This window comes from Lontra canadensis, unplaced genomic scaffold (genome assembly GCF_010015895.1).
Source record: "Lontra canadensis isolate GAN:19392208 unplaced genomic scaffold, GSC_riverotter_1.0 scaffold176, whole genome shotgun sequence".
In the NCBI taxonomy this organism is placed as follows: domain Eukaryota; kingdom Metazoa; phylum Chordata; class Mammalia; order Carnivora; family Mustelidae; genus Lontra; species Lontra canadensis.
Genome location: NW_022631170.1, coordinates 2,071,607 through 2,089,465, shown reverse-complemented (window position 1 = coordinate 2,089,465; position 17,859 = coordinate 2,071,607). Strand labels below are relative to the sequence as shown.

The following is a 17,859-nucleotide window of genomic DNA, read 5'->3' as shown; positions in this document are numbered from 1 at the left end:
AAATATTGAATCACTGTGATGTATACCTGAAGTTGACAGGATGTTGTATGTCAATAATACTTCAATAAAAAATACAAAAAAAATCTTTAAAAATAATAAATTTATCCAGTCAGTAGAGGTCTGAGGAAATGCTAAAGATTCTGAGCTCCAACCTGTGGTTGACTTTTGCAATCATGATATACTCTGTGTATATCATTTCTTCTTACTTCTAAGGCTCAAGATAGTATCCTAAAATGAAATTCTAGAATGTTCTTAATACAAGTTACTTCCCTTCCCCAAACAAATGATGATACCACATTTTCTTCATGGCATTCTTTATCTCCATGTTTCTCAGTGTGTAGATCAGAGGGTTGAACATGGGGGCAATGATGGTGTAGAAAAGAGCAAACACTTTGTCTTCCGGAAAAGTTGAAGGGGGCTGAATGTAAATTAAGAGAACAGGCACAAAGAACAGAACCACCACTGTGACATGGGAAGCACAGGTGGAAAGAGCTTTGGAGTGGCTCTCAGCAGGGTAAGCCCTAAGGGTGTATAATATCAGAAAATAGGACACCATCAAAATCACAAAGTCATCAGAGCAATCAGTCCTGAATTCACAACGACCAAGAGACCAATTCTGTATGTGTCCGTGCAGTCCAGCTTCAGTAAAGGGTACACTCACAGAAGTAGTGATCTATCTCTTTGGGGCCACAGAAGGGTAGGAAGATGGTGAGGAGGAACTGACTGGCAGAGTGGATTAATGCCCCAGTACAGCAGGCTGTGATGATAGCATTACACCTCTCTCTGCTCATGATGATGGTGTAGTGTAGGGGTTTGCAGATGGCTACATAGTGGTCATTGGCCATCCCTGTGAGGATGAAGACTTCCATGCCTCCAAATAAATGTGTGGTAAAAAGCTGGGTCATGCAGTTACTGTAGGAAATGGTCTTCCTTTCTGCCAGCAAATTAGCCATTAGTTTAGGTGTCACTGTTGAGGTGTAGAAAAGTGTAGAAAAGGTCGGAGAGTGAGAGGCAATTAAGGAAGAAATACATGGGTTGGTTCATTAGTGGACTGCACATGATAGAAATTATTATGAGTAAGTTTCCCACCCAAATAGCAATGTAGCAAAATAAAAATAATACAAAGCAGAGGATTTCAATGTTCTTGTTTTGAGACAGTCCCGAGAGAATAAACACAGTGACGTTATTCTTATTTTCCATGATCCAGTGTTGTAAAAATGCTTAACAGTCTCCTGAAAAGACATATTGCACAAGTCAGTGTTGGACATGTGCATTAGAGAATATAGATGATGACACTGACATCATGAAGTTCTATTTAATGGATATGATAGGATAGGATATAATTTTTTTCTGATTAGTCTCATGAAGATTTCCATAAGTCAATTTTTCAGGACATTTTGTTCAATCCTGACATTATGTTTTATAAGTCAATTCAATCAGTAAATTTTAAAAAAATGTTTAAAAATTATTATTAGTTGCCAAATGTTTTTCAATTCTAAAGGAATATACGACAAAGTCCTCAGAGAGGACATTTTTCTGGGTCCTTCCAAACACACATTTGTTAAAGAGGCAAGTATAAGTCATTAAAGTTGCTGTTAAATGATATAGAAGCAAATGTTAAGCTTGACAGTGGTCACTAGTGGACTATATACAAACAAAATAGTTTCAGGATGAGGTAGAAAACGAAACTAAACATTTATATGATACATATTTACAAAGTGGAAGATAAAAATTCTCTGTAGGAGGCCTCTGAGTTAGTTTGAATAATTTTTTGATGGCTTGTTCATCTTTACTTAGTGATTTAGGACAGTAAGATGCTGATCTTTTGTATCAAATATTTATTTTTATATAGGATATCAATACAAATCCTATACTTAAATGAACCACAGAATAAAGAGAGAGTTAAAACTAAAATGATGAGGCACTTGGGTGCCTCAGTGGGTTAAGCCTCGGCCTTCAGCTCAGGTCATGGTCTCAGGGTCCTGGGATCTAATCCCCTGTTGGGCTCTCTTTCAGTGGAGAGCCTGCTTCTCTCTCCAGCCTACTTGTGCTCTCTTTCTCTCTATCAGATCAAATCTTCACAAAAAAAAATAAAACCAAAAGGAAGAACTGAAGGCAGTTTACCTTGGTGGTTTTTCTCCTACTCAATGTAGCATAATTCGCAAGTCAATTTCTTCCCATCGGTCTGAATTATAGTATGAATTTCTTTCCAATATTCATCCAAAGCATGTCTTTTGCCAAACCCTTAAAGGATATTGACACTTCATAATCCAAAGGAAAAATGTATAGGAAAATGTTTATATGAAGACAAACATTTGGGACCAAGCCTCCATTAATAATTATACCACTGTGTGACTTTGGATACCATTTTTTTTTTTTAATTTAAATCATCTTCTTTGTAAGATAAAAAAATCTGACTGAACTTTGCCACAAAATGGTTGAGAAACTCAAAAATTCAAGAAATGACTCTTGATTTATTAACCATAAGAATATAAGTGCTGGAATTACCAAATCAGTGAGGCTATCAATAATGAAGTCTAGTAAATACGACTCCTTGTAGAAAATAAAATTTTAATGCCATAAAATTATTTTGAGCAGGAAGGTAACTTTGAGATTGGCACTAACCTAATCTCCTAGTTCCAAATATAAGGGATTTTAATTAAAAGTATGTAGAAAATACAGGGACACCTGGCTGGCTTAGTGGAGCGAGAAACTCTTAATTGTGATATTGTAAGTTTGAGCCCCATTTAGGGTATAGAAATTACTTAAAGAGAATCTATTTAAAAAAAAAAAAGGAAAGAAAATATTGAAAATTTCCTGATAAAGTATGCATAGATCATCTAACTAGTATTTAGCAAAACAGAATTTAAAATCAGAGTTTTCTGAATCTAGAGCCTGAGTCCATACCTGGAACAGAAGAAATTTAATTTTAAAGACCCCTTTCCTCCAATTACCTAATTATTTCATGCAAAACCAGATAACCTCCAAAATCGTGATCCTTAAACCATTTCAGCCATTCGAATCTTGATATGCAGATGACAAAATGAGATAATAAATTACGACAAACTATCTTAGTCTATAAAATGCAGAAAATATTCAAACAAAACTGCAATCTCAATCTGTTCCTCTCTCCTGCATATATAACCCAATTACAAAGAGTAAGAATAGAGAATAAAAATCTCTGTTATTTTACAGAATGCAATTTATTCTTAGAGAATACAATGCACTGAATATTGTCATGTCCTTGGATATGCTTCTCCAGCCACAAATAGTCCCTCTGTAAGAGCAGTGGTTAGAAGAAAGAGGTCATCATTTACTCCCTGCTGTAGTTCTTCCTTCACTGTAGGAACTTGTGTTCACTTGTTCTAGAGGCCCCTTCTTAAAAAGGGTAAATCTAGTCTTGAAAATTTATATGTTTCAGTTAAGATTTTGCTTAAACTTTGGGCTTTCTGCTATTGTCAAAGATTTGAAAAACCTTGATCATAATAAACATAATAAACTTTGGGTTTGCTATGAATGATCATATGGCCTCATTTCATTACTTTACTACACTATCAGTAGGTTTAATAATTTGTATATAAGCTTGCAATTTGAGCATCCCACATGCATAACATAAACTTTTTAAATTCTCCCAATAATTCTGAGAAGTAAGTATTTCTAATAAGCTCACTTAAAAAAAATGAAACCTAGTCATAGAGAAAATAATTAGGCCAAACCCATAGACATAATTAGTAGAGTCTGACAATCTGAAACAACATGTCTCATTCAGTAATATACTTAAGAAAACGTTATGTGCTTACCATACTTACTGATACTTAGTGTATACTCAGTAGGTATTGGATACTCTAATGACTTAAAAGAGTACCTCACTGACCCCAATATTTCCATATTTAATTTATGTCAAACTAAACCCAATATAGTCTTAAGTTTTGTGATCCTAAGTTCCCAAAGGACAGAAAGAAAGTCTTATATTCCGTCTTGAAATACTAAGAGTGTTTGCATAATTTTTTAAAAAATTTCTTTTCAGTGTAACAGTATTCATTGTTTTTGCACCACACCCAATGCTCCATGCAATCCATGCCCTCTCTAATACCCACCACCTGGTTTCCCCAACCTCCCACCCCCCTGTCCCTTCAAAACCCTCAGATTGTTTTCAAAGTCCATAGTCTCTCAACTCCCTTCTCCTCTCCATCTCCCCTTATCCTCCATGTTATTTGTTATGCTCCACAAATAAGTGAAACCATATGATAATTGACTCTCTCTGCTTGACTTATTTCACTCAGCATAATCTCTTCCAGTCCCGTCCACGTTGCTACACAAATTTAGCTTTCAGTTCTTGCCAGGCATCCCCGATCTGTACGATCTTTGGCATGTACTGTTTTTTTTTTTTCCTCAGATCATCATATTGGCAATGGATAACTACATCATTGGTGGGTACATCTATCTCCTGAGACTGTTGTGGGATAACATGTGGAAGTCACCCAGTATATTGTAGGGACTTGATAAATATTTCTAATTATTTTATCTTTGTTCTGTAGCTTGTCAAATACAGGTTACCGATTTTTAACCAATAGTCAGCAAATATTTGTAAATAATTAAAAGAAATAGCTTCAATGATTTTAAATGATCTGTAAATAAAATACTCCATACTTGAAATTATTGTCCTAAGGCTTATTCCCAGAAACAAGGGCAGGCAACAAAATAAACAGAGATAAGATAAATAGAGACTCAAGTTTTGAGATATTTTCATCTGATTTTTTTGGTGAGCTGTATAGGGTCTTAGGTTAACTTAATTCTTGAATTCTTGGAGCTTCTTTGTTTGTTTGTTTGTTTGTTTTGAGGAAGGAGTTATCAATACTCATGATGGGATTAGTGCAGGGAGTTTATTTGTCCTTTCAATTTGGGCTTTATCACTTTCTTACCAACATGTGAATCACTTTTTCTTAATCAATGCTTTTTCAGCTTCCCCACTCCCCCACACATTTGCGTTTCTTTTTCATTTGAAATTTGTTATTCTCCTACGCATCACTCCCTCTTGCTGTCTGCCTGTCTCTTAGAATGTCGCACGGCACTTTCAATGGGCAGCACATTGAATTTATCACCGCCTCAACCTCAAAACAAGCTAGTCTATAAAATTCAGAGAAGATGCCTGTGTTCAACTTTAACTGAAGGTCAGTCAGCTAGCTGTACAGTGGTGGCAAAAATATACTTAGAGGATGTCACACAGACAGATAATGGGAAGGGAAGAGAAATAATTCACCTCATGTTCTTTCACTTTTTGTGGATCCATTCCTACTTCTTCCTTCCAGTGTCCCCCCTTTCTTCACTGAAATTCTGGTCATTCACCTACTGTCCAGAGCATTTCGTGTCAGCTTCTTGAATTCACATTTCACTCAGTGCAACTCATCAGCCATTCACAGAAAGAAAGCTGGTATTATTTTAGAGACAAATGACACCACTCCACCAACATTCCCACAATGAGTCATATATTCAGAGCGACAGTTGGAAGTCAAATGGAATAATTTTATATCCAAAGGGAACAAAACACAATCTATATTTTCATCATTAAAATTACCCCTAGAGATGCCCAAGCTCACATGATTAATTAATACTTTATAGAGAGTGCATTATAAATTACGTTTCTCTTATCCTAGGGCACTATTCTTTCCAAGAAGTTTGGATTTACCTTCCCAAATAGAAGTTCACCAGGTTGATTTCCTTTAGATCTAAGTTGACAAAGTGCAGCTAGGATCGGATCCGGATTATAAACAATGTGCAAGCCACAATTAATGTTGCATGCCATTTAGGAATTTGTCATTAGAAATTCCTCCAGGGTGCCAGGGACCATATTATCCTGCACTTAAGGAATTTTGTGATGAAAACAAACTTGAGGGCCTAATCCTTTCTCTGATCTCCATAAACGGACAGAAGTTTAGACATCCTTGGCCCTCATGGTAACTAATGGTCTTCATCTCTCCTCAAAAACTGTCTTTATTATATTCTGTAAGAGAATGACAATGAGTTATAGAGTACTTCCAAGTATATAGGTAAATTTATGGGAAAATTATAAACTAATAGAGCTTAGTATTATTTTGTATTATTTTTGGTTTAGAGAAAAATATTTTATTTATTTATTTATTATCTGTTTAAAGAGCATGAGCAGGGAAATGGGCAGAGGGAGAGGGAGAGAAACCTCAAGTAGGCTCCCCACTGACACAGGACTTGATCCCAGGACCCTGAGATCATGAGCTGAGTAGAAATCAAGAGTTGGACGCTTAAGGGACTAAACCACTGAAGTGTCCCTGATTTAGAACATTTTTAAAAAGTTATTTGAAAAAAGAAAATTTGCATTTGAACAAAATTTGCATTTGAAAATCTTTATTTTTTTATCATTTTTTAAATTTATTTTCAATATAACAGTATTCATTGTTTTTGTACCACACCCAGTGCTCCATGCAATCTGTGCCCTCTCTAATACCCACCACCTGGTTCCCCCAACCTCCCACCCCCCCACCTCTTCAAACCCTTCAGATTGTTTTTCAGAGTCCATAGTCTCTCTTTGTTCACCTCCCCTTTCAATTCCCCCCAGCTCCCTTCTCCTAACTCCCCATGTCCTCCATGCTATTTGTTATGTTCCACAAATAAGTGAAACATATAATAATTGACTCTCTCTGCTTGACTTATTTCACTCAGCATAATCTCTTCCAGTCCCGTCCATGTTGCTACAAAAATTGGGTATTCATCTTTCTGATGGAGGCATAATACTCCAGAGTGTATATGGACCACATCTTCCTTATCCATTCGTCCGTTGAAGGGCATCTTGGTTCTTTCCACAGTTTGGCAACCATGGCCATTGCTGCTATAAACATTGGGATACAGATGGCCCTTCTTTTCACTACATCTGTATCTTTGGGGTAAATACCCAGTAGTGCAATTGCAGGGTCATACGGAAGCTCTATTTTTAATTTCTTGAGGAATCTCCACACTGTTCTCCAAAGAGGCTGCACCAACTTGCATTCCCAGCAACAGTGTAAGAGGGTTCCCCTTTTTCCACATCCCCTCCAACACATGTTGTTTCCTGTCTTGCTAATTCTAACTAGTGTAAGGTGATATCTCAATGTGGTTTTAATTTGAATCTCCCTGATGGCTAGTGATGATGAACATTTTTTCATGTGTCTGATATTTATATGCCATTTATATGTCTTCATTGGAGAAGTGTCTGTTCATATCTTCTGCCCATTTTTTTATATGATTATCTGTTTTGTGTGTGTTGAGTTTGAGGAGTTCTTTATAGATCCTGGATATCAATCTTTTGTCTGTACTGTCATTTGCAAATATCTTCTCCCATTCCGTGGGTTGCCTCTTTATTTTGTTGACTGTTTCCTTTGCTGTGCAGAAGCTTTTGATTTTGATGAAGTCCCAAAAGTTTATTTTGGCTTTTGTTTCCTTTGCAAAATCTTTAAATGAGGGTTTGCTGGGTGTCATACACTAAGTACTCTTGTTTAATCTTCACAAAGACTCACTTTGTTCTTATTGGACCCACAACAAAACTCTGTAACAGCTAAGATAAATACTTGACTAAGGTCACTAGGCACGGAGGAGATTGCAGATCAATGTCAACAGAATAGTTAGTTCTTAGGAAGGGGAGCAGTAAGGACAGGATGGTTGACTGTGGAGATGGTGGCCGTGTTCTACTTTTTGATTCATATGGAGATTACAGGGGTATTTCCTGCCCAGTTCTCTCCCCCAACTCCAGCCCTCATCCCTCTCTCTCTAAGTGTCTTTGTGTTTTCTATTTCATAAGTTAAATATGAGAAGAATACATACCGAGACAACCCTAAATCCATATCCATGGCACTGAAGCGACCCAGGGTAGAGTGTGAATTCTTTGCCTTCAAAGAATTAACTTGAAAGCGAGTCTAGGTGTTTCATTTTGGTCCATTCTATTCCCACTCTCCTAAGGAGATCTGCTTTTTTTTTCTTTTTTTAACCTTATTGAGGAATCATTGAAAAATATATTATATATATCTGAGGTAGACTGTGTGATGATTTTATATGCATATACATTGTGGAATTATTATGAATACATTATTGCCATCACTTTATGTAGTTCACTAATATTTGTATGGGTGGCAAGAATGCTTAAAATGTTCCACTCTCAGCAGCTTTGAAGTAGACAAAACAATTATTAACTGTCATCACCATGTTGTGGTTACATCCTCAGGACTGATTCTTCTCCTAACTGGAAGTTTCTACCCTTTGACCTAGGTCGCCCCACTGAAACCTGATTTAAGGCATTCTAATACTTTAATTGAAGAAACCTTCCCCAGTCTAGGTCATGTTTTCACCTTTATTCCTATTCTCAGCCCAGAACTTCCATGGATGCCCATTGAGCTCCCAGTCACCCCCAAACCATGCCATCATCTCCAGGCTCTGCTCTGCAGCCCCTACCCCTGAATCTTTCTAGCTTTACTTCCTCACCAAGGAAGAGCATTTGCTCCCATAGACTCACCATCCTCCAACGTGGAGGTGTCATTACAAAAGTCTTAATAGTTATGGTAGCACTTAAGAGGTCAATGTACCATAAATGGGCTATGACTTAGAAATGATGCAAAGCAGGAAGAAAGTTATTGAAAGAAGACTATGCTCTTGATAAAGGCTGCTGTGATGTAGTGTAAAAAGTCTAGCTGGGTTTATTCACACAATATGTTTTGGATACATTAAGTTTGGATAGAATCTGGGCAACTCCAAAGGTAATTAAATGTGCATTTGCTAGCTGCCTATCTTGTATAGTTAATCCTAGATTTTAGCAGTTTGGGAGAATTTATTATAAATTATGTTTCTCTAAATAACATAGTATCTTCTCTGTGGGTTCCTTTCTTCTAGAAAATGGGCAAGAAGAGAACATCGTGAAGACAGCACCATTGAGAAAAGGATATGGAAATAGTCATATGACTTCTGTTGTAAATGATTAATGTCTTAGTAATAGCTATCCCATGTGTCCCAGTCACTAATCAATTTCTCAAATGCCATTTCAATTTATCATTTCATATTTAAGTGACACTAATAACTTTACTTACCAGATATAGTTTATAAATGAAGAATACAAGATGCTAGTTGTTTGCTGATTTGACCAAGAACCAGACCATTAAAAAATGGTAGACTGACATGCAAATCAAAGGGTAGGACTCCTGGTTTGGTGCTCATTCTTCTCCCTAAGTGCTATTAAGGTGGCTCTTGAGGATGAAGACAAAATATATCAATTATTTATCTTCTGACTTTCCTTTAAGATTTTTATACAGATTAATCACTTATGATGTTATGAAATACTTTAATAAAGTAAAACATTTGCTCAAAGAGAACTTGTGGGTAGTAAATATTAGGCTGATATGAAAGTATCTTTTTATTTTTGCATTAATGAAAAACAATAGGACTAAGAGTAAGACTTATGACTCACATTCTTTTTCTCTCAAAACCTATAGATATTCCTACACTGTCTTTTACTATGAGATCTAATTGATGTAGTTTAAGCCACCACAATATTCATTTTTTTCTTAATTATTTGTCTACATTGTAATTTATATGATTCTTCTTGCACATAAGTGTGCTATAATTTGAAATTCTTAGCATTTTCTCTCCCTTTCCTGCCTCTTCATTTTTTAAAAAGATTTATTGATTTATTGTAGAGAGAAAGAGAGCACAAGTGGAAGGGACAGAGGGAAAGCAGAGAGTTTCAAGCACTCCAAGCTGAGTGTGGAGCCTGAAAGCAGGGTTGATTCCATGCTCCTGAGATGACGACCTGAGCCAAAATCAAGAGTTGGATGCTTAACCCACTGTGCCACCCAAGTGCCCCCACTTTCCCCTTCATTTTATGTTGCTGTTGAAATTTTTTTTTAAATTTGATTGCATTTCATTTGCAAATATTCTTCATGTTTTAGAAATAACTCCCCTTGATAGTGTTACTGTATTACCAATATTCATATGAATGTCAATTCTTTTTCATAAAGATCTTAATTATCTGCATTCTACTGATGATAAAAAATATTTTCATACATTGTTTTCTGGTTTTCCTGGGAAATTTTTCTCAAAAATACCTATGGGCAATATGTTCTATTCATGGATGATGGTAGTATATCTTTTAACATCAAAAAACCTGTGTTTTATTACTTCCGTTCTCACTTTAAGATGAAATATATATATGTATATACATGTATATATATATATGTGTATATATATGTACATATATATATATATACAAGAATAATGCTGAAGGAAAATTTCTATCTTGAAAAAGTTCATTTGACCCTATTCCTTGTCCATCAGGATGGAAATGGAATGCATTTCTCAGGTCTACATGTCAAGGCAAGATGACATGTGAAGTTTTTCCCAAAAGCACCATTTTGAGGTCACTCAACAAATCCTACTCTACTGGAAGGGGATATGCTCTTCTACTTTTCTCATCTTGTCTTTCCACATTGTGAGTATCTGTGATGTAATAAACATGACAACAGAAATGAAAATTTCTCCCTGTCCCTTTGTACCTATCTATGACACATTAAGGAAGATGGGGTGGGAGGGGGTGCAGCAGCTCCCACAGGGCAAGTATGAGCGCCTCTTTTTCTTTGCTTTTTCTTTGGTTTAGAATCAAATTATCAAATGGATTTTTTCATCACACAATTTATTTCAGATAAGATTTAGATGAATTTCCTACAGAAAATAAAGCTCAATCACAAAAAAAAATTATTTTCTTAATTTTTGAAAACCACTCTTAATCTCCCTGTCTATAGAATACCAAAATGTTGTCAAATATTCATGTATAATTTTCATATGCAAATAAATATTAAAGTTCACAAGCAGCCTCACAGCTTCAGAAATGCTTACTCTATGTGAAATAGACACCATCATTCCTTTAGCCCAGAATATTTTTAATATATTTATGTTCCTACCCAATCCCAGTTCCACTAGTAAAATTGTCACCTTACTCATAATTCCTCAGCTTATCATCTCCGACATTCATTAAGTGAAAGGTTTGGTTTCAATGATAGGAATGATCAGAGCTCTCTGACTTCAAGTTCATTTTTGCTCCTGCATGAAGATTTCAGCATTTATTGAGTAGGACAAGTCAATTGTGTTTTTCTTCTGAAAATATCTTTTGACACCAAACCCTTCTCATGGCTTTTTTCATCTCTGTATTTCTCAGAGTGTAGATTAGGGGATTGAACATAGGAGCAATGATGGTGTAAAATAGAGCAAATATTTTGTCCTCAGGGAAACTGGTAGGAGGTCGAAGGTAGACAAAGATTAAAGGTCCGAAACATAGGATCACCACAGTGATATGAGACCCACAGGTAGAGAGAGCTTTGCGTCTTCCCTCAGCTGAGCGATTTCCTAAACTGAATAATATAACAACATAAGACCCAAACAAGAGAACAAAGGTTACTAAAGTGACCATTCCTGAATTGGCAACCACAAGGATCCCAGTGATGTAGGTATCAGTGCAGGCAACTTTCAGCAGAGGGAAGATATCACAAAAGTAGTGATCGATTTCATTAGGACCACAAAACGGCAATTGGATTGCCATCAATAATTGAGGAAAAGAATGGAGAGCTCCACCAGCCCAAGCAGCCAAGACTAGGAGATGGCACCTTGTCCTGTTCATGATAAGCAGGTAGTGGAGAGGTTTGCAGATGGCAGCATAGCGATCAAAGGCCATGATTGTAAGGATGAGGATTTCAATCATTCCCAGGAAGTGCAAGGCAAAGACTTGTAACATGCAGTTATCATAAGAGATGGTTTTTCTAGCCAGTAGCAGGTCACCAATCAGTTTGGGTGTCACACAGGAGGTGTAGCTAATGTCCATAAAGGATAAGTGGCTGAGGAAATAGTACATCGGTTGGTAAAAAAGGTCACTGCATCGAACAGAGACAAGAATTAGGAGATTTCCCACCAAGATGGAAACATAACAAAATAAGAAGATAACAAAGCAAAATTTTTGTATGTTCTGGTTATAGGAAAGTCCCAAAAGGATGAATTCTGAGATGTTTCTCTGACTTTCCATAAATTTTGTGCTATGCACAAATAACTGAGCATCTGAAAAAGAAAAAAAAAAAAACATTGACAATGTAAACACAATCATTTAAGATCTGCTAACAAAATATAAACCTAATTCAACAAATCACAATGGCTAATTTATAAATCAATATTATTACATTTTTTCCCTTTAGGAATCAAAACTGATTTTGCAATGATTTTTTAAATTTTTTCAAACATTCTCTTATTTTGAAATACTAAAAATCCTTTTGATTAAATTTTGAAAATGTAATGATTTAAAAATTACTATTTTCTAACATGAAATTGTGCCAATGTTATTTATAACCTTTAGATAGTAGTGGCATTAATTTAATGCAGGAAATTTATTTTACTTATCATTTTCCATTGTGTTCTTTATTCACAGCAGGCTTTTGTTCTGGGTAATGTTCCTTTTCCCCACATGATAATGGAACTTCCTCCTAAATGGGTTAGAGACAGAGGAGCAAGGATAGTGCATTGCATTTAAAATAAGAGACACAAAAACACATCTGCCTAAATTGTGATTTGTGTGATTAGGATTGCAAACAATATTCTTTGAACTATAAGGGTGGGTGTGGGGTGTATATAATAGCTTGAGTTTGAGAAATATCTTGCTAGCTATGTTATAAGGCAAAAATACTTGAAAATACAACAAAAAGTTGATTTCTTTTGTCAGTGAAATTTTGAAAAATAATTTGAAAAATATGTATATTTCTAACTTAAGTTTTAGTGTAAAAGAATGTTTAAAGGTAAACTCCATAGCCATTAAACTTCATAATGTAAATAAAGAAAGAAAAAGACACTAATGGAAATTGAAGACATTCTAGCCTTTTTTTTTTTTTTTTTAAGATTTTATTTATTTATTAGACAGAGACATAGTGAGAGGGAACACAAGTAGGGAGGGGGAGACGTAGAAGTAGACTTTCCGCCAAGCAGGGAGCCTGATATGGGGCTCCATCCCAGGACCCTGGCATCATGAAGTGAGTTGAAGACAGGCACTTCATGACTGAGCCACCCAGGAGCCCCACTAGTCTCCCTTTTTAACATGAAAGCATCAAGTTGTATCCTTAAAATTGTATACAAGTTATAGTTCTCCCATAATTTAATGTTTTTCTTATATCTTCATGTATATTGTTACCATTACAGTTGCAAATAATAACTAATTTATGAATCTATAATACTCTATTCCTTTAAATAATTATGCATAAAAAGTGAAACTGAGATAAATTTGAAAATACTTATCAAAAAGTAAGTAAGTCTAATTATGAGAATGATTTAAATACTAAAATACTATCTACTACCACCATATTCTTTTCAGTGTAGAAGGAACAGATTAAGAGAATCTAAATGACTATTCCATATTAAAGAGCCAATAAACTGAAATATTTATAAGCTATATGTCCTAATTCTTATTCTTTCAGTGTGGCTTCCCACAGGAAAGGGGCATGCATCAGAGAAGATAGCAGTGGAGGAATTACCATAATTTTCATCTTTTGAGAGATGACAGACTCCAAGATCACTGTAAAATTTAAGCAGGGGAAATACAGGACATTTAAAAAATAATCTTCAAAGCATTAAACATAAAAATGAAGACCATCATTTGTAACCCCACTAAAGCAATGCAGACAGAATTAGAAATGATGGGGAAGAAAAAGTAAGGTAGAGGACAGACCACTTTTATTCAAGCTTTGTTTATACTACTGATGAGGGAGCAGAAGGTTGGCTGAGGACAAAGCAAAAGGCTGACACCTTGCAATCTCCCCCTCACCCCCACTCCTGGGTGGGACCAATGTGACATTCTTTAAGGAAGTCCCAACCTATGTTAATGATAATGGCTTGCTAAAAGGGAAAGACTCCTTGTAGCTGGCAAGACCTCAGGTATCAGGTACCTTGTGGATCCTCTTTAGCATATGAAAGTTCTATTGAAACCTCCCTTTCCCTTACCTTCCCCCAACCCCATGGTACAAAACCCACCATCCCTCACAACTTAGGGCAGCATCTCTTCCTGCCTTTGGGTCCTGTCCCTGTGGCCAAAAGAGGAGGCTTTAACCCACTCAGCCACCCAGGTGCCCCTTAACACTTAATTTTAAGAAAATAGTCTTTTTCCATGCTACCAAAATTAAATTAAAAAGCCAGTCTGTAATTTTGTAGTACTGCCTAACAGTCCTGTACTCTCCTTATGAGTTACCACCAGCTTTGTAAAACTGCATTCTCCTATAGGTTAACCCGGGTAATAATATGCTAAATACATATATTTCTATTAATCTACTCAACATGTGCCTTACTACAAACTTACTTTACCTGATTCAGGTGAATCTAAAAAAATTGAAGAGATGCTAATTTCAAGGATGGGATTTTCTTCAAAGATTGGAGGCTGGAAAGTCACTAAAGATTTTATTATTTTTACATGTATTTTTCAAAAACACAAATTCTGTTTGTAATATACAATATAAACTAAATATTGCTTTTTCATACTCTTGCTTAAATTTTAATACACCACACCAGAAAGTATCATCCTTAAGATAACAGAATAAGTGTCAAATCGATCTAGTGAGCCTAAAACAGGAGGTTATAAGTGTGATTACCTGAGCATCAGTCGTGCATGGTCTTCAGGTTTTCAGTTAGTCAGGAAAATGTCTTGGTCACACATAAGCCCCCTTTAGTTACACAGTCTGTTAGCCCTTCACTGACATTTACATCTGAAAATGTGAGACGACAAAGCACTGATTCAAACAAATCTCAGTAAATTCTCTAAAAATATCTATTATTATCACTTTCCTTGAATTTGCAGGAAGAAAGTTCCTATCCTTTTGCAAAGTGGGTGAAAATAAAAATATCACTGCGAACTATCCTGATTCACAGAGAAATATGTGTCCACTTCACAAAAAAACTATCTGAGATTTTAAATACAGATATAATTCCCTGACCCCTGTTCATTCTTAGAAGTAAACAAGAGCATTTTGGATTGTCTGCTAAAGCATTTTACATATCTATGCCCTAGAAGTCAGGTCTTTCAGGTGTATGCCTGCAAGTCATTTGCTCTCCAAGGGCCAAATACAAACTGAGAAGAGATCATAAGAACTTTTTTATTTTGAAATTTACAGACATTGTGTTCCCAGAAGTAGTTCTTAAAAGATCCTCAGTAAAGAACACTGTCCAAGCTTATATTCTCTAGCCTCCTGGGAATTTTCAGGCTTTCAGTTTATTTCCATTTTTGCATTAGCCAAGCTCTGGGCATTGTGTCTCTAGAGGTCACTATTGTTATTTAGATCCAGAGTAGTTAAAAAACTTCTGCCTATTCTGGCTAATTTCTTCCTCTGAAAAGCAGGAGGGAAAATTTTGTAACCCTATGAGAACATTGGTTTGTTTTAGAGAAATCTCAATTTCTACAGTGGAGAAGGTAAAAGAGAATCAGAGAGAGAAATGCCCAGAGTCCCAACAAGAGTCATTAACAAAAGAAACTTGAGGTGAATAACAATGAAAAGTCAATGACCTGTCACACCACTTTTCTCCTGGACCAATACCCATACCCAATAGTAGTTAACTCTCACTGCTGCAATGAAGGGTTGGATTGTTAAGAAGAAAAAAAAATAATAGCAAAATAAATTAAAAATTAAAATAAATCCTTACTCTTATTTGTAGGTTGGAAAAGGACTCACAGGTTTTGTTGAAAAATATTGGAGAGGATAACCAACCAAAGAGGTACAGCTCTATTCTCATTACTACCAGGCACTTTCCTTTGTGTGGTTGCAGTGCTTCAAGGTACACAGACTCAGAATCCTGTGCACTGAAATTCAGGTGGCCTCCCTTCTTGGAAGGCAGCTATGCTCACCACTATATGACCAACACAGGTGGCCTCCTTTCTTGGGCAGAAAATCCGTATGTGTGTGTACTCATATGACTTCAGATAATCAGTGTTTTATAGCATCACATCTAGAACAACTCACAAAGTAAACTAATCATAATATTTATAAGCATTTTTAAATTCCTATATGTTAATCACTGTATTAAGTATTTCAAGTACATTATCTGATTTAATTATTAAAAAAATTTTCATGGGAATTATCACCCTTACTCCTCAAAGGGAGAAAAAAAAGGAATCTTCTAGAGATTAAATAGCTTGCTCAAGATAACAGAGCTGGTTTCCAATATAATAACAATATATCTGGTCTTAATAACTTTTGTAGAACTAAAAGGTATGGCAACATTACATAAAGTTTGGGCATAGAGAAATGGAAGGATATTATTTTAATGCTATTATACTATACATAAAGTGGTATCATAAGAATGCTCAATTGCTTCAAGGGAAGAGAAGCAAAAAAAAGAACAAATAGAATTAATATAAATTTATTATATTACAAGATGATAGACTTACACTCCAACTTATCAATAATCACATTACATGGAAAAGGTCTAAGTAGTAAAGTTAAAAGCCAAATAGGATATACAAATAAAACAAAGCAAAGCAAAAACAAACAAATAAGCCACACAACCCAACTATACTTTGGAATCAGAAAATTATATATTTTACGTATGAAGATACAAATAATAAATTGGAGGTAAAGGGATGGAAAAGATAAATAATGCTAATGCTAATGAAAGATGGAAAGGCTTTTCAATTATCAGAGAAAATTTAAGAGCAAAAAGTATTATGAAAGATAAAAAAAAATCATGTCATATGATAAAGGGGCCAACTAATCAAGGAGACATAACTACCTATATATTTATGACCCTAATAACAGGGCTATCAATTCATAAAACAACTTATAGAATCTTAAGGAAAAATAGACAAATTCACAATATGGTTGAATATTTCAGAATACATTTATTAATAATTAATGGAACAAGTAGTCAGAAAATCAGGAAAGGTATTAGACTTATTTTTAAATATTTTATTTATTTATTTAACAGAGAGATCACAAGGAGGCAGAGAGGCAGGCGGAGAGAGGGGAAAGCAGGCTCCCCGTTGAGCAGAGAGCCCAATGTGGGGCTCGATCCCAGGACCCTGAGATCATGATCTGAGCTGAGGCAGAGGTTAAACCCACTGAGCCACCCAGGTGCCCCGGTACTAGTAGACTTGAGCAAAACCATCAACTGGCTGGACTTGATTGTCTCTATGAAATACTTCATCTGACTCTAGCAGAATACATATTCTTGTCAAGTTAGCTCAGAGCACTGACTAGGATACATCATTTTTTCTGATCCATCGAGTAAGTCTCAATAATGAAAGGACTCTAAACTTTCTAAGTATTTTCTTTGACCACAGTGGAATCAAATGAAAAATATTAGAAAGAAATCTAGAAGATTTCCAAATATCTGGAAATTATATAAGACACTTCTTTTTTTAAAGACTTATTTATTTATTTATTTGACAGAGACCACAAGCAGGCAGAGAGGCAGGCAGAGAGAGAGGAGGAAGCAGGCTCCCCGTTGAGCAGAAAACCTGATGTGGGGCTCGATCCCAGGACCCTGAGATAATGACCCGAGCGGAAGGCAGAGGCTTTAACCCACTGAGCCATCCAGGCGCCCAATGAGGCACTTACTTCTAAGTAACCTCTCAGATCAAGAAGTCATCAAAAGGGAAATTAGAAAGTAGCTTTATATGAATGAAAATGAAAACAAAATACATCAGACTTTGTGGGATCCTGCTAATGCAGAACTTGGAGGGAAATTTATTGCACTAAATATCTAGACTGGAAAAGAATAAAGGTTTCAGATTAATGTCCTCAGCCTCCAGGTTGACATTAGAAAAAGAAGAGTGAGTTAAGCCGGAGTGAAAAGAAGGAAGTA

The 17,859-nt window shown here is 35.8% G+C and overlaps 1 protein-coding gene and 1 pseudogene across 1 annotated transcript; both read right to left on the bottom strand.

Moving 5' to 3' along the window:
* Positions 1-262: 262 nt before the first annotated feature.
* LOC116860522 lies at positions 263-1,200 on the bottom strand (annotated as a pseudogene).
* A 9,922-nt stretch (positions 1,201-11,122) lies between these two features.
* LOC116860454 (olfactory receptor 4P4-like) lies at positions 11,123-12,058 on the bottom strand. The gene has a single exon (XM_032846509.1). It carries the CDS (start codon positions 12,056-12,058, stop codon positions 11,123-11,125), a length of 936 nt encoding a protein of 311 aa, XP_032702400.1.
* Between the last annotated feature and the right edge of the window lie 5,801 nt (positions 12,059-17,859).